At 47.5% G+C, this 20,848-nt stretch overlaps 8 protein-coding genes across 8 annotated transcripts; 3 read left to right on the top strand and 5 right to left on the bottom strand.

The window, feature by feature from the left end:
• Window positions 1–113: 113 nt before the first annotated feature.
• On the top strand, window positions 114–2,932 carry K460DRAFT_320907 (uncharacterized protein). The gene has a single exon (XM_040930459.1). The coding sequence runs from the start codon at window positions 244–246 to the stop codon at window positions 2,890–2,892; it is 2,649 nt and encodes an 882-aa protein (XP_040783202.1). The 5' UTR covers window positions 114–243; the 3' UTR covers window positions 2,893–2,932.
• A 2,550-nt stretch (window positions 2,933–5,482) lies between these two features.
• On the top strand, window positions 5,483–6,759 carry K460DRAFT_295767 (MFS transporter-like protein; the record flags this gene model as incomplete). Its single annotated transcript, XM_040929585.1, has 2 exons — window positions 5,483–5,980; window positions 6,043–6,759. 2 exons carry the CDS (start codon window positions 5,483–5,485, stop codon window positions 6,757–6,759), a joined length of 1,215 nt encoding a protein of 404 aa, XP_040783203.1.
• A 263-nt stretch (window positions 6,760–7,022) lies between these two features.
• On the bottom strand, window positions 7,023–8,218 carry K460DRAFT_320915 (uncharacterized protein; the record flags this gene model as incomplete). Its single annotated transcript, XM_040930460.1, has 4 exons — window positions 8,201–8,218; window positions 7,838–8,153; window positions 7,621–7,782; window positions 7,023–7,567 (listed from the first exon to the last, which is right to left on the bottom strand). Coding segments are annotated over exons 1-4 (1,026 nt in total), but the record flags the coding sequence as incomplete, so codon positions are not given.
• An 819-nt stretch (window positions 8,219–9,037) lies between these two features.
• Window positions 9,038–10,654, bottom strand: K460DRAFT_295593 (FAD-binding domain-containing protein; the record flags this gene model as incomplete). Its single annotated transcript, XM_040929576.1, has 3 exons — window positions 9,038–9,973; window positions 10,024–10,430; window positions 10,477–10,654. The coding sequence occupies 3 exons, from the start codon at window positions 10,652–10,654 to the stop codon at window positions 9,038–9,040; spliced, it is 1,521 nt and encodes a 506-aa protein (XP_040783205.1).
• Window positions 10,655–11,248: 594 nt separating this feature from the next.
• On the bottom strand, window positions 11,249–14,750 carry K460DRAFT_380451 (sulfate transporter family protein-like protein; the record flags this gene model as incomplete). Its single annotated transcript, XM_040935262.1, has 4 exons — window positions 11,249–12,796; window positions 12,849–13,048; window positions 13,102–14,466; window positions 14,516–14,750. The coding sequence occupies 4 exons, from the start codon at window positions 14,748–14,750 to the stop codon at window positions 11,249–11,251; spliced, it is 3,348 nt and encodes a 1,115-aa protein (XP_040783206.1).
• A 1,071-nt stretch (window positions 14,751–15,821) lies between these two features.
• Window positions 15,822–16,904, bottom strand: K460DRAFT_359226 (uncharacterized protein; the record flags this gene model as incomplete). The annotated part of the gene is made up of 2 exons (XM_040932183.1): window positions 15,822–16,572; window positions 16,627–16,904. 2 exons carry the CDS (start codon window positions 16,902–16,904, stop codon window positions 15,822–15,824), a joined length of 1,029 nt encoding a protein of 342 aa, XP_040783207.1.
• Window positions 16,905–17,796: 892 nt separating this feature from the next.
• On the bottom strand, window positions 17,797–19,357 carry K460DRAFT_370615 (kinase-like protein). The gene is made up of 4 exons (XM_040934199.1): window positions 19,063–19,357; window positions 18,726–19,000; window positions 18,444–18,667; window positions 17,797–18,392 (listed from the first exon to the last, which is right to left on the bottom strand). Exons 1-4 carry the CDS (start codon window positions 19,161–19,163, stop codon window positions 18,021–18,023), a joined length of 972 nt encoding a protein of 323 aa, XP_040783208.1. The 5' UTR covers window positions 19,164–19,357; the 3' UTR covers window positions 17,797–18,020.
• A 119-nt stretch (window positions 19,358–19,476) lies between these two features.
• On the top strand, window positions 19,477–20,592 carry K460DRAFT_320927 (uncharacterized protein). Its single transcript, XM_040930461.1, has 2 exons — window positions 19,477–19,994; window positions 20,042–20,592. The coding sequence occupies exons 1-2, from the start codon at window positions 19,804–19,806 to the stop codon at window positions 20,145–20,147; spliced, it is 297 nt and encodes a 98-aa protein (XP_040783209.1). The 5' UTR covers window positions 19,477–19,803; the 3' UTR covers window positions 20,148–20,592.
• The last annotated feature ends 256 nt before the right edge of the window (window positions 20,593–20,848 follow it).

Consider the following 20,848-nt stretch of genomic DNA (forward strand, 5'->3'; position numbering starts at 1 on the left):
TTCTCGAATGGACATTGCTGCCTATACAGTAACTTTTGACCCCTCACCGGTGAGCCTAGACGATCGTATATGCTTGTGGACATTAGTCCCTAGCACAGGACTTTTGGCGAACACGTGCCCTCAATCCTATAAATCAGTGCTCGTGGCATCGCGTCAACTTCGCGTTGTGTAATCATCCTGTGCTGTTATTTTCAACTTCGCGGATCCTTCACTCCACCTGCTCGTTTCTCCAATTCAAGTATCATGGCGTCTGAATCCAACTTCCTGTCGCAGACGCTTCAGGCTATCACATCCACCAAAAGGCGTGAGCAGGAAAGGCGCCGCAAAACCTTCGAAGCCAGCAAGGCAAAACTCCTAGAGTCGGTTGCTGCCGCCTCCGATGATCGCGCTCGGCTTGAAGTGATGCTATCCGGATTTAAAGAGTTGTCCTCCAGCAACAAGGGCGTCTCCTACGTTGATGATGACCGTACTGAGCACGCTCGTAACGTAGCTCGATACCTGGAACAATCATATCGGGATCCTTCCGTCTCTTCCGGTATTATCCAGGGTTTCTACCGCAACTTTCGTCAAAAAGTGGACCAGGAAAGTCAACGCTTCGACTACGCAGATCTTTACTATCGCCTACTCAGCGAATGGACGGATGCGAGTAGTAAACCACTGGAACAGTCCGAGCGAAAGGAAGAGGAGCTAGATGGCTCGTTCGAGCACGTTCCGAAGTACGATCTCCAGAAGCTCAAAAACAAATTTGCGAGCGTTGTCTTCACGCCTCGTGAGACAGACGAGGTTGAGATCGATACCTACTTAAGCGACTTCTTCCAGGATGACCATGGCACGAGCCTTCTGGAAGCCATCCGAAAAGCAAATGTTGCATTCGCTCGTAAGCTTAAAGAACGGGCTACCCCATTTGACAGCGAGATCCTCAAGCAGTGCATCAAGGCGCTGCTAGGCAATAATCTTCTTAACGATGATGCTAAGAACACTCTCTCTGAGTTCACCACCAACGAAGTCGTCCTGGACGAGATTGCGGATGTGCTCAATCTACGGTTTGCCGACCTTGACAACTGGTCGTGGCAGGCCGATGAAGGCATGTACTACGAGCCACGCCGCCAAATCACCGGCAAGTATAGGATCATGATGGATATGGATATTCTGCAGGCCATCTTCCTCCACTATATCGCCGTAAGCTGGTGCGGCCATCTCAAGTCCGTCTTCGGCACCTTGCCAAACGACAAAAGGTTTTGGCGCGGCCCTAAGAAAATGACCGAAGAAGAAAAGGGAAGGCACTATTACTTTATGGGTTTTCATCCCACTTCTGGTGTCGTTGGGAAACTAGATAAGAACTTCTGCGATACGTTCTTCTTGTCCGCCTTGCCTTGCTCGCTGACTGAAGGCGGTGATCCATACGGAGAAGACAAGGATGCTGAAGCTGCCGCAGACGAAACGAAGACTGGCCTTGGTATGCGGCAAATGTTCCTGCGTCAGCTTGCCACGGATGTGATCACCCGTCGCTCGCTACATGGCCAAGTAGCTGTCGTACAATCGGATCTTCAGTGGTACGCCACCGGCCTTCCGCACACTACGCTCTTCGCTGTTCTTCGTTTTTGGGGCGTGCCTGAGGATTGGATCTCACTTTTCAAAAAGTACGCTGAAGCACCGCTAAGGATGACAGCAACACCTGGCGAGGACGTGCGCACCCGGAAGCGTGGTATCCCGATCACAGATGCCTTCGAGACACTATTCGGTGAATGCGTCCTTTTCTGTATGGACGTTGCGGTCAATCGTCTGTCCGGAATGACTTTGATTCGCTTTCACGATGATCTCTTCCTGTCTGGTGAGCCTTCACAATGCGCGAATGCGTGGGAGGCCATCCAGGACTTCGTAAAAGTGCTGGGACTTGATATCAATACAAGTAAGACAGGCTCCGTCTACCTTTGCGATACTGAAAAGGACGGTAACCTACTCACAAAGTTCCCCAAAGGACCTGTGTGCATGGGCATGTTGCAATTGACCGACGAAGGCGAGTGGGCTATCGATCAGAAACAAGTCACAGCCCACGTCAGGCAGCTTCAGAAGCAACTTGGCCAGTGCAGCAGTATCATCTCCTGGATCCAAACGTGGAATGCTTGCATGGGCAGATTCTTCCAGGACACATTCGGCAAGCCAGCCAACTGCTTTGGTCAGGCACACGTCGATGCTATTCTAGAAACACACGCCAACATGCAACGCCAGCTCTTCCAAGCACACAGTGGTAGTGTAACTAATTATCTACGCGAGCAGATCCATGAGCGCTTCGATGTCGCCAAAGTCCCAGATTCGTTCTTCTTCCTGCCGGAAGATTTTGGTGGTCTGGGTGTAAAGAACCCGTTCATCCCATTCTTCGGAGTCAAGGACCAAGTCCTCAAAAGCCCACTTAGTCGTATCGCCCAGTTCCGCAAAAAGGAGAAACGTGCATACAAGGACGCATCCGAAGCTTTTGCTGCTCTCTCCGACTCCGACAAGCAACGTCGACTCCGCAAAGGTCTTGGCGAGTCTTCAAAGCATACCCCCATCCAATCAGAGCCCTTCGTCTCCTTTGAAGAGTACACTGCGTATCGCGAGGCATACTCCAATGAGTTCTTGTGTGCATATGCTGAGCTCAATCTCAAGCCCAGAGTGGAAGACGTGCATCTCGCGAACGACCTAAAACCTTGGTTCGATGAGCTGTTGCATAGTCATGGAATTGATTGGTACAGTTTTAGTAGTGAGGACAAATGGATCATGCATCTGTATGCTGAAGAGCTGAAGCATCAGTTTGGCGCGCTCAGTATTGTCGACAAGAATTTACTGCCCAGTGGGGTGATGAAGATGTTGAAGAAGAAGAAAGTCACATGGCAGATTGTAATTTGGGAGTGAGAGAAAATGTTTCCACTCCAAGCTGTGTGTAGGTAGCGACACGACACAGCCTTGCATACCAAATACAAGTTGCAAAACTATTACCGAGGCTTATCAGCCGATGAGCTACTCCACCCGATGAGCTACCTCAACTAAAGTCAGCCATCCGTAAAAATAAGGTTATAAAGCTACTAATAAAAGTTATTATTATAAAATTTTTTAAAGTATTAGTAAACAAAAGCTTGCAATTAATTTATACTATTTAAATTTTTATAAAAAGTTAATTTAGCGGCTGCGCGCAGTAGTTTTAAGCAAAAGCAGCAATAGTTATAATACATCTAAACTACTACTTTTAGCATCTATAATATAATAATGCTTTACTATATTTAAATTTGCAAAATATAAAATTATTTACTTATATTTATTTACTTTATTATAAAATTTTTATAAAATTATAGTTTTTTTTTCCTGTTACTTTTGCGCGCGCGCAGTAGCTTGTTTTTAAGCTACTATTATACGCTTTTCTGTAGCGCGCTTTTTAGCAAGCAACTGCACTACTTTTACTTTTTTTATAATTTTTTTTTTATATAATATTGCTGCTGCTTTTAGCTCTTTTATTTCTTTTTTTTAAAATTATTTAGCTTTATTTTTATATTATTTTACTATATTGCGCGCGTAAGCTTTTTAAATAGTTTTTAAACTTTAAAATACTATAGCGCTATAAAACTTTTTGCGCTATTAAAAATTTAAAAGTTTACTTTTACTTTTATACTTTTTTTTAGTTAAAAGCGCGTTGCGGAAACTTTTATTTTTATAGTAAAAAAGCTTATTTTATACTTAAAAGGAATGTAGTATAAAGCCTAACTATTTAGCTTTAACTTTTATTTTATTTTTTATAGTAATTTTAAATAAATTGTAGAGCTAGTTCTAAGTATTTCTATTACTATTTTTTTTATTTATTAATTTTTAATCTTTTTATTGTAGTTATGTTTTAAATTATTATAGTATAATATTAGTATTAAGTAGTTTAACGCTTATAGCTTTAAACACTTTTTATATATTTATAAAAATAAATATAATATTATAAGTAGCTTAAAATAATAAGAAAAAGTTACTTTTATTTATAAAAATAAGGCTTTAGCTGTAATAAAAGTAGTACGCAAGCTTAGTTAAATAAGCAGTTAAAAAAAGTAAAAAAAGCACTATATTTAGAAGTTATAAGCTATAAATTAAATAAAAAAAAAATACTATTAAAAAGATCTTATTAGTATTGCAAAAGTTTATAAAATTAGTAGTAAAGTAGCTGTTATAGCTATTAAAAATAAAAATTTTATAACTTGCTTACGCCTTACTTTTTGTACACTAATTAAAAACTTATTTAAGCTAGGCTAAACTAATATTATTATTAAACTATTTAAAAAAACTTATTATAAAAAAAATTTAATATTTTTTAACTTTTATGTCGCGTAACTAAGCATTGCAAAGTTTTTTTTTTTTTTTAAAAATTATACTTAAATTTACTGCGCTTTTATTTGCACAAATATATACTAAAATTATTATTTACTTTTAATTGCTATTTTATAAAGCTGCTATAATTTATTTTTACTTTTAAAATTGCTTTAAAAAGACCTATTTAAAGCATAAAATAATACTAATAAAAAAATTTTTTTTATTTATATTATAGATGTAGCGCGCGTTAACGTTATACTCTTAAATTTTTAAATAAAAAAAGTTAAAGTATAATTTATAGCTATGCTTAGTATTAGCAAAAAGCCGTTTATAATTAATTTTAGTAGTATATTTAAAAATAAAAATATCGCAATATCTTTTTAGAAATTATAAAATTTATATATTAGAAATTTTTTATTTTAAAACTTTAAAGGTAAAATTTTTTATTATAACTTTTGTAAGTGCAAGCTTATATTTAAATAAACTTTATATATACTGCACAAGTTTTAATTCTTATTATAAATTAAAATATATTTATTATTAAGCTTCTTTTATATTTAATTGCGTTTTTCCTTAGTATTAGCGTGCTAAAGTAGTTTAATTAATACTAAATATTTTTACAGCTGCGCAGTATAAAAATTATTTTTTAAAATTTTATAAATTAATTGCTATAATTATATTTAAAATTAGATTATTAGTAGTAGATATATTGCGGTTTAAAGAAGTTGTATTTAGTTTATTTTAATATTAAGGTAGCTTATTAGGTAGAGTGGCTTATCGGCTGATAAGCCTTGGTATGATGTCATCGCTTGGCCTGTTACAAGCCTCGGCTGCATTGACCTCTTAATCCACCAAGTACCCAACCTCGACCTGGACGTAAGCGCAACAGAAAGGATAGCACGAACAAAAGTGCTGTTTATACAAGCTTAGTCACGCATAATGAGGCCGTGACCACTCCGTACCCTTGTTGTCTCCCCTCAACTTGCGCATACCAACGCGCAACGGTGTCAATACCATGACATCCCTTCCAACGCGGAATGAAACCTCCCCTCTCCTTGATGAACACCCCAGTCCCGTACTCAATGAAGACGCAAACGACAATGCGCAAGCGGCTTCTATCCTCGGTAGAAACAATATCTTGCAACCCTCAACATTGTCGAAAATGGACGGACGCCTTGCCTTCAAAATTGCAGCGGCAATGTATTCATTCTCCACACTCGGTCTCTTCAACTCTTCAATCGGCGCCGTTCTCCCTCTACTTTCGCACCATTACAACCTCACCGACCTACACGTCTCCCTCATTTTCCTTGCTGGACCAATTGGCTACGTCATTGCAGCGCAATGTAGCGACACTGTTCATGACCGCTTTGGCCAACGGGGGGTCGCTGTCGTGGGTCCGCTCTTGCAGCTTGTAGCTACAGGTATTGTTGCTGCACATTGGGACTCTTTTGGAGTCGTCCTGTGTGCGTTCGCTATCCAGGGATTGGGGACAGGGTTGCTGGATGGAAGTTGGTGCGCGTGGGCGGCGACCATGCCGAAAGCGAATACCATCTCTGGTCTTTTACACGGGTCCTACTCTCTTGGGGGGGCAGCAGGTCCCTTCCTAGTTACGGTTATCACCACGCAGCGGAGGGCATGGTGGGTTTGGTACTACGTTTTGGTAAGGCTCGAATACGTGGATTTAGATATCTGATGGCAAGAGTTGTGCTGATGAGTCATTAGGCCGGGGCATCCTTCCTGGAGTTTGTGGTGCTTGTCTCTGCATTCCGGAACGAGACTGCATCAGCCTACCACCAGACCAAACAGTTCAGGCTAACACACACCAGTAAGATCAGCACCAAAGCTATCTTCAGGTACCCCGCCACCTGGCTCTGCGCGGCGTACTTCCTCACATATGTGGGCACCGAGACTGCCATTTCTGGCTGGATAGTGTCGTTCATGTTACGAAATCGTGGGGCGACGCCTTACATCGCTGGACTCTCTTCGTCTGGGTATTGGGTGGGAATGGCCTTTGGACGTCTTATTTTAGGGTTTGCGACAGACGGGATGGGTGTGCGACGAGCAACGGGCTTGTATTTCATCTTCGCCTTAGGTATCGAGGTACTGTTCGCGGTATTGTCATCGGCAGCCGTCTCTGTGGCTCTGATGACACTATTAGGTTTTTTCATGGGGCCATTGTTCCCTTCTGGCGTCGTTGTCTTGACACGTCTGTTGCCAGGAGAGCTACATGTTGCAGCCGTCTCTTTCGTCGCGTCGCTTGGTCAAGTTGGAGGTGCTTTCCTTCCTTTCGCTATCGGCGCCGTTGTTCAGAGTCTAGGAATCGGCGTGTTCCGATTCGCTATTCTTGTGCAAACGTTTCTCGCGCTACTGGTGTGGTATGCCTTCGCACGACTTCGTCAAACGGTGCTGCCTCTACTGGCCGCACGAAACGAAGACTAAGATGTCGTGTCAGATCAACACACACCTATAGGATTGGTAGACCACGAGATGCGTCGGGGCTAGGCCGAAACCCACTAATGGCAAAGTACAGCAACTTAAGATTTGACAATACTACAACTTGCTCAAACCACGTACACGAGACTATCATAGCAAATATCCCGAAGAGTCTTATAGACCCTTATAGAGCTGTGATCCCCACTGCGGTAAGTTCAACTTCGTATAACCGTAAAGTCGACTTGCTTCCTAACGCCAGCCATAGGCCTCAACTCAGTCTCACTACCCCAATCGTTGCTTTCCTTCCTTCCTCTTTCGTTGCTCGGCAGCCTCATGACGGGGTCATGGCTCCACCTGTTTCCACTCAAGGCACGTTTCGCTTTGCTCTTCACGCCTGATCCACTCCTCTGCGAAGTACCGTAGACTTGAGGTCCCGACGGACCGGGTGTCGTTCTTCCAGCCCTACTGTTGAGCAGGTATCTGAATGCCGGGAGTGTGGCTACGATGATAGACACAGACGATTCTATGTGGCTCCACATGCTCAATAGCACGGGTCCGTCGGCGATGGACGTTGGGTCGGGATTCGAGGTGGCTTTCGTGACCTGTACAAGCCGTGCGAAAGCGAACGCGATGATTATAGTGCCGAGCGAGAAGATAACGGCGAGTCCGAACTTTTGTTGTGGCGACACTTGCAGTTTACGGAGCAGATTGAGCGGGAGGATCATGATAGCCGCGTCGGCGACCACGTCGGCGCTGGTTGCGAACTTGATCGAGTTGTCGGCTCGTCGAAGATCGCCTGGGGCGCTACATCCAGCTGTGATTATTTGTCAGCGTGTCCAAAATATTTGATGGTGTAAATTGACATACTCGCGCTCCAGTATCTCGTCAAAGGGTAGCATGTCAGAAAGTTAGATGCCATCGACGCAAGGTAAAGCAGGAGGACTAAGACAAAACAGGCCCACCATGCTTTGATGTATGCAGGTAAGCCTTTCACGAGACGTCGGAAGAAGAAAAGGATGGAGAATTTGGCTGAGGATTTGTCAGTAATGCAAGTCTACTCGTTGAGTAGTCACGGCTTTCTTACCCGCCCATAAAGTGGTCCAAAACAATAGCATCTGACTGAACATGAGTTTCAATGAGGTTCGAGTCCTTTCGACGAATTCATCTTGCGGTAGTGGTAGCGGCGTAAGCGGGTTCTTTGTGACCGCCTTTGAGTACTCTCCAGCAAGAAAGAAGTGTGGCAGAACGCAAGTGATGACGGCGGTTAGGCCAGTTAGTGACATGAACCCGAATATCACGAAGTGATCATCTGCGTAGAGCCTGCGCTGAGAATGCCATCTCAGAAATCCTCTCAATCCTGTTAAAGTGAATGAGACGCCCCAGAGAACCCATATGAGTATCTATGCGTGATTAGATATGTCAGACCAAGGCGTGACAGAAAGATTACCATGAGCTCTGTGTAGTTCAGTGTCATCGTGTAAGACAGTTGCAAAACCTTGAACAAGAGGCATATGATGCCGTAAATTTCAGCGCAGCACTACACGACGGTATATACTAAAATCAAAACATGCCATGCCTTATCAAATTGCTTTCCTATGCCGCCATTACGCTCTCGAGAAACGGGCCCCCATCCCCCAATCTTGCATAGCCGTGCTCATTCACTCGATGCCACTACACGTTTCCTGTATCTCTCACATTAATCATCAGAAGCCCAAGACCCAGCATTCCAGAACCCACACGAACGGGACACGCAATCTTACAGATGATGTAGGGCTTTGCGAGATCCTTTCCACGGGGATCCTTCCGTTGGCTGCTGTAGCTATCGATGCTTTTTTAGAGTTTGCGCTAGACGTACCTCATACAAGCACGGTCGGGCGTCGTCTACAATCGGCAGGTGGCGGATCCTATACCTTGCAGCCACGTTGCCGCTACATCTTACTTAACAGTACTATCTTCACAAGCCTAAATCTTTCAGAAAGATCTCGTAGCGGAGTAAATCCTATTGGTGCGCCTTGTGCCGTAGTCGTCCGTTCGGAACTTAGAGCGCTAGTCGCTCGGCTGGGCCGTTTATTTGGAGACACGGCTCACGAACGGCTCACAGGCGGCACAGTTACGCGTCTGCTTTCACCGCCTTATCAATCTGAAGTAAGGTAGAGGCACATCGGCACCCACTTCCGCAGTGATCCATGGGGGCAGGTTTTCTCGATGGAAAAAACATTATATTGGCGCATCATAAGACGCTTATACATCTACAACATGACGTCGTAAATTAAAACTTGCTCGCTTATGCATTGTCCACTTTCCATCCTCCAGGCAGCAAGTTCGTGTAGATCTTGAAAGGATCGTACTTGGTACGGATTGCCTTCAACTTCCTCAGGTTGGCAGCAGGATAACTCTGGAAGACTGGCTGGCCCTTCCCTGCATCATTCATGTATAGGTACTGAGCGTTAAAAGAACGCGCCTGAAGCAATTGATTGATGTCTGCGGTGATTTGATCGGCAGCGGTGCGCACGAGTGTATCATCACTAGCTTCAGTCCATGTCCAGTTCTCTACTATCCAAAAATACGGCGCCTTGGTTATGTCGATGCCTTGCGGATTGCCTCCAGTTTTGGCGCTGTGAGAGAGAAAGTCCTTGGTCACTGGCTGGAAGGTGAAGGAAGCTTGAAGATTTTTGACGGTTGATAGCTTCAAGTTTACGCCGGAGAGGAAGGTATCGTGGATGATTTGAACGGCGTCTCGGTGCACTATAGACGATAGGGTGCGGAATTCTTGACGTAGACCAAGAGGCTGCAAGGCATCTGTCGAAGCGACATAATCTGACAACGGCTGTAACGAGTAAGATTCAGCTACGGGTGTGAGTTTTGGGGCAGTAAAGTTCTCGAAGGCGTTTGGACTGTCTGTCTGGGAGTCGTAAAACTTCGCTGCTACGTAGATTGTAAGGTTCGAGGCAGGGAAGGTTAGAACAGTGGGAATAATGGCGGCTTTTGGATCCGAAGGGGCGCCGTATTTTCCGAAGTTATAAACCCCATCCAGATGGCCTGCTGCTTGCGACTGGCCGAATTGCGCGATACCAATCCAGACTTTGCTAGATGGTACTGTCTTCAGGTCGAATCGGGTAACGATGCAAAATGAGTTTCCACCGCCTCTCAGAGCCCAAAAGAGATCGGAGTAGGCATTAGTCGCCGTTGCCTCCACAACGAGACCGCTGGACAAGACACACTACGTACTTTATCAGTTCATCATACTGGGACGCAATCAAAGTCACGAACCTGGTACTTGACAACATTGTCAGACGCGAAGCCGTACTGGGAGGAGTAGAACGATATACCTCCACCAAGCAGCAAGCCAGGGACACCCACATGACCCACGCGGCCTCCAACAGCTGCGAGGTCCGATGGCTTAAGATAGCCATAAACGTCTCTCCAACGATTTCCTGGGCCAACAGATACGGTGGATTTATCTGGGGAGAGGGACAACGCAGTAAGGTTCGAAGACGACAGAAGTATGCCGGAACCGTCGATTCCATTATATCCAGGAATCGGCATGTGACCGCCACCCCGGACGGCAAATTTGGACAGGGTGAGAGTTATTGTGGTGACCGCATAGGAAACCTGCTGAACGTCTTGTGGGACAAAGACACACGCTGGTGAGCTGAAGGTTGTCGCCGACCAGTAAGCTGCAAGCCGTTAGCACATGATTCGACCGGTATTGCTCAAACGTACATGTTCGTGTTTCGTATGCGTAGCCTGATGTGCCGGGGAAAAATGTGTACTGAGGGTATCGAAACTTCAACTTCGAGCATGCGATTGCTTCACCGCCATATAAGCTAGTAACAGCTGCATCTATAGCGAATGCCGGAGTGGCAACAAGTAGAGCCACGATACCTGCAAGAACTGCCATGTTGTTACCGGCGTGGGCAGCTCAACGAACAACGATGCGTGGGCAGTTGAGGATGAAAGCTCATGTTTGTGAGGAGCCATAGACATGTATGGCCTAGTGGTCGCGTCCGCGGCTCATTTCCACCGCTAAGAATCCCTGTTCAAAGCACCTAGTTGTGCATGAACGGGACTAACCCCCATTCTTGGAAACCATCCCAGCGAAGGATTGTGCCTGCCTGCTAACCATACAGGTGTCCCGCGCCGAAGCTACAACGAATTGCTGATAGAGTACAGATAGGCGCACATACCCATCGGAAAACGCAATTGTCTTTCTACGGTCTGCCCGACCGAAACTTACCCTGTGACATTCACCAGTTGTGCGAGGCAGCATTAATGAACGAACAAAATGCCTACCCACAGGACATTGATTAAGGGATGATTTAGAAACTTAAAGGGTGCAACAAAATCTCGAACCCTGATCAGGACAGAAATCCAACGCGCTATGCTATACAACGAAATACTCTCTGGTTCTACTCCTCCTCCACAGAGACTAGAGTATACTTATGCAGACGGACGGGCACAAAATAACGACAAGAACTAATAACAACTCACCGCGCTATGAAGCAGTTACAAGCACGTAACTCGTAATAGCATCCATCCTCTCCTTGGTCAACTTCAACCCGACCTTCAATAACTCTCTCGCAGCCTCCTGGTCTTTCTTCTCAAGCTCATTGAACTTCTCCCTCGTAAGCAACCATGCTACACTATCGTTTTCCACTGCCACCGTGCCCGTGCGATCCGTTTCGCTGAAGAAGGGCAGCTCGCCACACGTTGTGCCAGGTAGGATGACTTCGAAGAAGCTGCCTTGGTCGAGCTCGTATTCCGTACGAAAGCGACCCTTTTCGAGGATGTAGAAGCCGTCCGGGTCGTCGCCGCGCGAGTAGAGAAGTGCACCAGCGGGGTATTCTTTGCGCTCAAAGTAGGGTGCGAGGACGTGCCAGAAATCCTCGTTTTTGGAGGAGACGTCTTCGAAGGTTTGGAGGATGATTTTGAGTGGTTGGGCAAAGTTCTTCCATCTTGATGGCGTCGATTGCACTGAGGGTGTGTGACTCTGAGACGAGTTGTCGGGTATTGAGAGAGTGTCATCGCCCGTCTCACGCATCGTAGAGCGCGCGGCAACGAGGCGGGCACCACGACGGGGCGACGCGAAAACGGGATTCAGCGAGCTGGCGCCGAAGGATGAGGTAGGCGAGCCGCCTGTAGCTGTTTGGCCGTTCACAGATAGACCTTTGGAAATAGTCATCGGTGGTGTGTTGTGTTGACTCCTCGATGTCTGCATATTGCAGTGCCTGTGGAACACTTCCAAGAGCTCATTTTCGCAAGACTCGAGCGCTGTATTCAGGTCTTCGAAAACCTGTGGCGGCGGGCAATCATCATCGCCCTCCTCTTCATCCAGTAACCCGACGTTCTGAAGAGCTTGACCGACATCGTTTGCGAATGACACACCCGAGAGAACCATCTTGACATTTTTGCGATTCAAGATGCGGTTGATACGCTGGAAACCTTCCGAGCTGGAGAAGTCCACAGCATTGACATGCATAAAATCGACAATGATGAAGCCAATGGGATGTTTCTCATAGTTGTCGTCCTCGATCAAAGACCGCATGTACTCTTCGACAGATACAATCGTTCCGAAGAAAAGGAAACCACCGAGTTTGATGACGCGGACTTGGCCTCGTACCTTATTCAGGTAGCGGGTATCGGCTGGCGGCCGTCGAACAGTTGACTCGGCGACCACGCCGCTGTAGGACGCCCGAATGGCAGGATGACGTGAGCTCTGTACCACGTAGCTGACGCAGGCTAGGACGATACCGACGAAAATACCAACAACGAAGTCATGGACGCCCATGATAAGGACAATGGCAAGAATGGTCAGATACTCAAGCTTGTGGCACTTGCCCCATGTATCCCATAGGGCCTCTTTCATGAGATCGATACCAAGGAGAAAGATGAGAGCGCCGACTAGACAAATTGGAATATAGCCTATCATAGCGGGACCGGCTATCCACACTGCAGTCGTTGCAAATGCAAGCAACACGCCGGCGACCCGACTGTTGCCGCCATTGGCAATGAACATTACACTGTTCGCATAGACCAAGTAGTTCTACTATCGTGTTAGCTATTCCGATGATATACTTAGGATAGGCTTAACATACCTGAATACTACCGAAAAAGCCAGACAATGTATTCGAAATGCCGTGGGCTATCAGCTCTCGATTAACATCTAGGCTGTCTTCTTTGACCGCAGCACCCAAGGCTGGAACATTGATAGGCACATGGATGATGCCGAAGAAGGATAGCGCAAACATGGTCGGTATGGTACTAGCCAAAGCTGATACGTCGATGCTGCCAAACTCTAGAGAAACATTAGCATATCCCCATCTCATGGCAGGCGAGTGGGGCACTTACTGAAGTATGAATAGAACCGGTAAAACTTGACGCCGGCCTCTGGTTGCTCAAAAATCCATCCAGCGTTGCGAACAGGCTCCAAGTCCTTGTGCAAGATACCCTTCACGATAAGGTAAAAGGTAGCGAAAACAGTGATGAAGAAAGCTGGTAACAGGTATGGGCTCACTGACGGGTGCTTTACCAATCGTTGTAGTACCATAATGATGATAGCAAGACTAAGCGGAAGGATCCATAGATACCAAGTGTCGGAAGAAAAGAGCTTGTGCAGAGTCGCGAGATCATAGTTGAGGTTACCCTCGATACGCGCTGATACCTCGATACCAGTGACAACAAGGAAGAAGCCTACTCCACCAATGCATCCAATGAGAATGTGTCTAGGAAAGAAACTGACCAGGTTGCCAAGTTTGAAGCCGCCGAGGGCTAAGAAGATGAGGCCGGTGAGAATTGAGCTCAGACAATACGCGACGATTGTGGTAGCGATGACGGCCTCTGGGGGCTTGTCTTCCATTTGGCCCATGATCGAATATGCCATCTTGTGGAAGAAGGGTACAACTTCGATCATTTCAGATCCAACGCCGCCTTTGAAGACTGAGAGCCCAAGGGAATAGCAGAGCTGCGAAACAATGCAGCTCACGAAAAAGATGGAGATGCCATCCGGGCCCGTCTGACTAAAGATTGGCGATCCGAGAGGGAAGAGGATGTAACCATACGAAAGTGCATCCAACAAGTTCAGAAGTAAGCCTAGGAACACAGCAGATATGATCTGAACGCTTCCGAGGGCGCCGGAAACGAGAGCATCCTTGGAGTAGTTCTTTGGATTTGCTAGGGATCTACCGAGGCCAAGCACATGTTCTCGGCCGGATGTGAAGGTCTCTTTTATGCGAAGAGGTAGGGTTGAAGAAGTCGATGAATGCGACGACTGGCTGAGCATGGGTTTCTGCTTAGACTGTGGGTCTAAGCGTGACAGTCTTGGTGCAGGCAGCAGAGGCGTCCGCTCTGTATCCTGAACGACTACATCTGGTACTTCTGAGCTTGGTGACCCCTCGTGTGAGTCGCGACGCTGCGCCTTGTCTACCCCCAGCTTTGGGCTGAAGAAGCTCCTATCTGCGTGCTGAGGTCCGATAGTCGTCTCAGGTGTTTCTGCTTCGCTGTCTTCTTCTATTGTATCCGTCCAGAGGGCCGAGTCTGGCGATGCTCGTCCTCCGTGGTATTCGGATAGTAGACCAGCATGTCTGCCTGACACGGTATCCGCCTCTGCAAAGCTGTGTCGTTGCGGGCGGTCTTGGTATTCTTCGGAATCGAGTGCGTACGAGGCCAATTGGGAGCTCCTCTCGCGGACGCCTTGCGATGCGTACTGGGGGGTTTCTATGGAGTCATCAGTGATTGCCCGTGGATAAATAATCCTGCTGCGCACCTGCAAAGCCATGGGACGTCTGGTGTGCGAAAGACCGGACGGGATTGCGCGTATACGATCCAGGGAGCGTGCCAGAGGCGAGAGACTGGGCTCTTATCCGGCGCGGGAGGGTTTGGGCTCCCTGCTCTGCCTGCGATTGATCGTGTGCGAAGTCGGCGTCGTGGACGGCGTCGCCTGTGAAGGGCAGCTGGTGCTCGAGGGAGCTCGAGTCGCGAGAAAACAGGCGCGGAGCCATGGCGGCCCGACTCAGAAGAGTATGCGTATCCTGCTACTCAAGGTGCAATGGCAACATGCTCAGGAGGAGGAGCTGCGAGATGGAGCAGGCGGCCAAATTTGTTGGTAGATAGCGGCAGCGGGAGAGCTAGAGGGACGCGGAATGGGGAGGGGGGTTCAGGGCGCGACCAGCAACCAGCAACGGCAGAGCAGCGAGAGCAGCTTTCTTTCACGATACGAGGACATGATGGTGGAATATGGGATGGCCCGCAAACTATGGGTATGCGGCTAGCTGTGGAGCATGGGGCATGCAACTGGGAAAAGTCTGCTCATTGCCGTGCAGTCGAGACTGTGTGGATGCTCGAATCTGGGCGGGAATAGTCCCAACCAACGTCATGGTGGCCTGCAGCCCTGCCAACGTTAATGATCCTTTCCCTCTTTCACCACCGAGCCACCAATTGCGCTCCCCTTTTCGCCCTCTGCTCCACATCTTCACGAGTATTCCCGCTTCATCCTCGCCCTCTCGCCATATCGCGTCAACTTGGCTGCAGCGTGGGAGCATTGCTTTGCCTTCGCTTATGCCCCTCCACCACCGCGCCGCCCTCCACGCGTTCGTGCATCGACCTATGGACGACAGAGAATCCCGCTGAAAAGTGGCCCCTTGTCCATATTATTACCATATTTGCTGGTCGCATAGCACTCGACGTACTGAATACGTTGGACCACACCACCTGGACACTCGCCAAGAGCCATTTTGCATCTTCCCCTCTTGTAAACGAGGGAATCGTTTGAGCAAAGAGTGGCCAGGCTATATTGACCCCCTCATTCTACTTCCTCTTCCAGCTCGCTCGACGGGACGCACCCATGGTTCGCACCTCGGATGCCGTTCGGGGAAATGGCCTTCGACGTGGGCTGATTGCTGCTAATGGTGTTGAATGACAAACACACGTAACAAAAGATCCTCTGCCGAGGAAGAATTACATTTCTCTTACACATATCTAAAGCGTTCAACGAAGAATACTAAGCCGTAACAGGCTTGCCAATGCCCAGTCCATCCAAACGTTTCTAGGACACAATCCAACTCACAGATCTCTTACTTATGTGGAAGATGCGGTGCTGATGCCGGGTAATCGCCTGAAGGGAGTTCACTCGGTGGCGCAGGAGGCAGCTCGGCAAGATGGGCAAACCCTTGAGCATGCTGGTTTTGCCCTGCGTACTTCTCCGATCCGGGCCCGGTGTATCCTTGACCTGGGTACTGCGGCGGGTAGTTATTCGCCGGGGCTTCCACATAGCTCGATGACCCTGCTGTCGCTGGGGCTTCCACGTAGTTCGGTGTCCCTGTAGTTGCTGCCTTTTTCTTATATATCGCGGCTCTTCGAGCGAAGAAAATGGCAGCTGCGAGCAATGCTAGGCCAGCGATAGCACCGATGACAATGCCAGCAATTGCGCCTCCAGAAAGCCCAGACTTCTTCTTGGTTTGTTCGGGTGTCGCTGAAGTAGTTGTGGCAGATGCTCCTGTACCTGACGTTGACGCTGAGGCCGACGCTGAACTTGCAGCCGCTGAGGCCGATGAAGCGGCTGAAGAAGCTCTCGAAGTCGCTCTCGAAGTCGCTGAGCTCACGACACTCGACGAAAGTGCACCGCCCAGGACCTGTGCTAATTTCACAACCCCAACATTACTTGTACAGCAGGCGTTGTCACCACCACAACACCACCGATCGCTATCCGCTCGTCCCGTACACGGTGTCAAGGGCGTGTTTCCAAAACTATTTCTCGATTGGTCGCATACGTGGAGGCAGTTGCTACTGTTAGGATCACTATCGGCGCAAAAGTCTATCCACCAACTAGCTTCAAGTCAGCACTTTTCAACTGCGTACAAGTTTTCTAGCTTCACGTACGATGTCTTCCCGACACCATTCGTTGTAACGCGGTTTTGACAGAGACCATTGGGTAGGCATTCGTCTGCCGTAAAGCCTTTGCCCGGATCACCGCCAGCTGGATTGGGTCGGTTGGTGCCGCAACAAACCCTTGACGGACCGGATGTGCAAGGTTGGTACTCGTTGTAATTTCGTTCATCGGGAAGCACTGTGCCATTTGGCCAGAAGCACAAGCCAGACTGTGCGAGGGTCGTTCGAGCGAGCAAGACAAGGGCCAGGCTAAGGGGTGACAAGTGCATCGTGATCGTTGTGAAAATTACACTTCGCTCCGATGTCACTGCACCGCAAGGAAAGAAAGCAAATGGCTGACGAAAAGTTACAGAACCCGGTCCAAGGCTACACGCTGCCTATGAAGCAACCATGGTGACACGGCCCCCGGCCCCCATTTGGGGGCCAAAAGTCGTCACTAGCAAAAGGACTGTTTACCCGCATTAGTCTCCAGATTACTACCAACCATTCGTTGACAAGAAATTAACTCCAGCTTCCATCCGGCTAGCGTATAATACCTACGCTCGGCATCCATGCTTGTATCACAGCACGGCAGCAGTGACATGAAGGTGTGTGCGCAGCCTCCACGAAAGCTACCGAAATGCTGCCGTCCTCCAACAAATTTTTCCGCGTCTAGATCCTCTACGATCGTGGCTGGAGATGAGATGCGGGCACGTCCCGTCCCAATTACCAAGATGGGGGACTCTTGTGGCGTTGTGATTTCCGCCGGTCGCGCTATAATCTATGACGTCCTAACGGATGTCTAAAATGCTTAATCCGTCAACGCATTGTCAATGTATTGGTTTGATCCTTCATGCATCGCAGCGGGGGTCGGGAAACAACAAGTATCAAGGATACGACGTCGTAATCGTTGTCGTTTCGCCTCGTGATTAGTCTCGATCAAACCCCGCGTTGGGTGTGGCGTGGTGCTCGTCTGCAAGGGTAAGCTTAGTCGATGTGGCGTATCGACGACAGTTAATAGCTGAAACAGATTCCGAACTGCGCCCTGCTGTTCAGCCACCTACGGTATAAAGCTATGAATTCTTTGTAGCAGATTCTACTCGCCAGTTACAACGTGTTAACTTTCCTGTCTTTTGGAGACGACTACTGCTTCTGCGAAACAGCTTAGGCAGCTATTCGATGACCTCTTGCGGGTTTGGCTATTACATGATATATTAGTGGAGATTAGGACTTACGGCTACCATACACCATGCTACATGCTGCTTAATTTACATCGTGCTATCAATCGAATTCAACTCAAGTGAGTTCCTGCGAACCCCATAACAGGATACATAATGAAACTAGTTTCATGCCTCGGACACTGCAGCGAGTTGATAACGGCATGCACCCTGGCAGTGCAGCCGCTATCAACAGCTATCCAAGTCATCCTCCTGCCACCATCGATGGGTCAAGACTTGGTCTATGGTAGATCTAGCCATCGGGTCTAGATTCGTCATTCCAGATATCATGTCCAGTGCCGCGGGACCCAGGCCCTCCCCCCACTGCTCGAATCTTAGTTCAGGCTGTTCCTTGACTGTCTCCTCAGCCATTGCTGACGCCCCTTTCAGAGCGTTACACCAATCCTCGTCGTTGACCTGCTTAAGGAGTCCTTCGGGCACTGGCCCAAAGAAGGTAAAGTGTCGAGTTATAATCTCTTGTTCCAGCTTTATCCCATGCTTTAAAAGCTCCTGGTAATTGTTCAAGAGCAGGAAACTCCCACCCCCAGACGCATATATGCACTATAAAGAGAGTTTAGCGTGAATTCTAAGGCATGAACGTGATTCGCTTACCACTAATCCAAACGAATACACGTCTGACGCCTTTGTCACGCCGCTTCCCGTCTGTCCTTCTGGGCTTCGCCACATGACATTTCCGATTGCATAAGGGGTCCGAAGTGAGGCTCCACTGTCTAACTTGAAAGCGATGTCAAAATCGCCGAGGGCTACATTGGTGACTGTTTTATCACCCTCTTTATCGGAAGTCCAATTGACCAGGATGTTATCAGGCTTCACATCTACCAAGCAAAATGATTAGTTAAGGATTCTGAATATCAAGCATTACGGAGATTATACCAATGTGTATCCAGTCTTTGGCATGGAGTTCTTGTATGGCCTCTCCTACATGTCGCAATATTGTCTTCTGTCCCGCCAGAGGAAAGTCTGGATCTTCCTTTATCAAAGCAAGTAGGGTGCTTCTGAAATAGGGATAGACTAGAATGCATTCCTCTTGGTTGCAATCGACGTGCATTCGAAGGCGACGGGAACCTGCAAACTCGGCTGCGAGGCGGAGGGACTGGTCGTAGAACGGCTTAGATACGCGTTTAAGGACAAATGACTCATCCCCGGACCTAAATGAGAGTGGTTAGAGATATGGCTGAGCTGTGAGAAGGGCATGGGGTTTAAAACGTACTCAGCTTTAAAAATGCTCAGCTTCTGGTCTTCACGATGATGCTGCAGCACCTCGCCTTGAACGTACACGCGACCGGATCTACCCACTATGGTAGATGCCATTCTGATGCTTGTACGATAGCTAAGCCGACGGAAGGGTGAACTGCGGCCAAGACAATTGAAAAGCATCGAAGAAGAAACCGGTCAACTGGGAAAGCACGATGGAAACAATCATCAAGGGTTAAGCGATGGACAATTCGTCTTAAATGGGGCTCGCAGTAAGGTGTCGGCGGTTACGGTGTCGGCGGCTAAGGTGTGGTGTACAGATGTACAGAAGCGTTATGTTGCAGAGATTAATCAGCAAGCGCACGTTCCACTTGAGGCCTATTCCACACGATCAACCTACTTTTGAGCATTTTCGAAACGCCATAACTACCAAAAATAGGAATTAGAGGAAGGAGGTTACCGGACTATTAGACTCCCAGAAGTTTCTTATCTACAGTTTTAGGGAGAGGCAGCTCAGAGTGACTGGTTGGGTGTGGATCCCCAAATCGTCCCCCATAGGCGCCTCAGCCACCTTTTAGGAGGTATATACCTGCTACCTGATCCACCGCAGCGCTAAACCAGGTGTCTTTCCTATCTACTTAAAGCCGTTCTTGCTCATGCAGTGACACCTATCAACTGACCTATAATCCCTATCAACCAATCATCCACGTATTCACTCATACTCAACCCTTATTCCACGTTATATACAACCTCCAAGATGGCCGGCAGGATAGTTAGCAGTACTGGTATCAAGACGATCGTGAAAAGTGGACGGCGCATCAACGTCCAGTATACGACCGAGACCGATACGTGGAAGCGATACCTACTCTCACAAGCTATACAAGACGATTTTGTCAAAGCTGTAGAAAAGGCCGATATACCTGCCAATGCTACGACGGCTATTATGACGTAAGTTACTCTTCTATGTATATATTGCTTGTTAACCCAGACCTTAGTGAAACCCAGCATCCTAGCAAGATGGATCAGTATCCACACTTCACCACTGTCTATCTGGATGCCAATGGAAACCACATTACAACTAAGCATGTCTACCCTCAGTAGTCATGTACCACACCCCTGGGAGTGTAGAACATTAGGGAAGGGGGATAGGGAAGTCGTCTGAGAGATGCGGGAGTGCAAATGTTGGGTCGGAGAGTGCCTTAAAACTTCATTAAGTTAATTCAGCACATTTCTATAGCAGGCTCGGAAATAAACGAGGCAATCCAGGAAGTTTACCAGTGCTGCACGAGTTACGGGTCCATAGGAATTCGACTCCATCAGATTAGCTTAGAGCGAGGACATTAGTTTCAATATTTCACAAGAAGTGCTTTAACTCCAAAGGATAATGCATTAAAATTGTTAGCAACAGGAGTCTTATCCTCAATCTATCATTTCCGCCGTTCAATGCTCCTTGAAACTCAATTTCTCTTTCTCCTGTTATAATTACATTTACAAAGCTCGTTGCCCGAGCTACTTAATTTTCCCTTTGATAGTTAATAGAGTGATTAGTTAATAGAATCCGCTATCTGCGAATGCATTACAATACTAACCGCTATATGCTAGACTTGACAATTGCTGAAATCTTTCAGTACTTTATAGACTAATACAACATAACCTTCAGAGAGGTCAACGTAATCGCTCTCTATTGTTATCTGGGAAGCCTGAAAATGCTAATACAAGTGCGCATTAAATTTATTTCCTTTCTACAAAGTTAACTAGCGGTTATATTAATAAGTTCCCCAACAAATCTCGGACGTACATCC

Source organism: Cucurbitaria berberidis (genome assembly GCF_010015615.1).
Source record: "Cucurbitaria berberidis CBS 394.84 unplaced genomic scaffold K460scaffold_6, whole genome shotgun sequence".
Lineage (NCBI taxonomy): Eukaryota > Fungi > Ascomycota > Dothideomycetes > Pleosporales > Cucurbitariaceae > Cucurbitaria > Cucurbitaria berberidis.

What these genes read in the sequence shown, in the direction of transcription:
- K460DRAFT_320907 (XM_040930459.1), top strand. Translation starts at nt 244, where the DNA reads ATGGCGTCTGAATCCAACTTCCTGTCGCAGACGCTTCAGGCTATCACA.
- K460DRAFT_370615 (XM_040934199.1), bottom strand. Translation starts at nt 19,163, where the DNA reads ATGGCATCTACCATAGTGGGTAGATCCGGTCGCGTGTACGTTCAAGGC. An exon ending in CTGAGCATTTTTAAAGCTGA is followed by an intron (nt 19,001 to 19,062) that starts GTACGTTTTAAA and finishes ACTCTCATTTAG; the next exon opens with GTCCGGGGATGAGTCATTTG. An exon ending in TGTATTCGTTTGGATTAGTG is followed by an intron (nt 18,393 to 18,443) that starts GTAAGCGAATCA and finishes CTCTCTTTATAG; the next exon opens with TGCATATATGCGTCTGGGGG.
- K460DRAFT_320927 (XM_040930461.1), top strand. Translation starts at nt 19,804, where the DNA reads ATGGCCGGCAGGATAGTTAGCAGTACTGGTATCAAGACGATCGTGAAA. An exon ending in GCTACGACGGCTATTATGAC is followed by an intron (nt 19,995 to 20,041) that starts GTAAGTTACTCT and finishes CCCAGACCTTAG; the next exon opens with TGAAACCCAGCATCCTAGCA.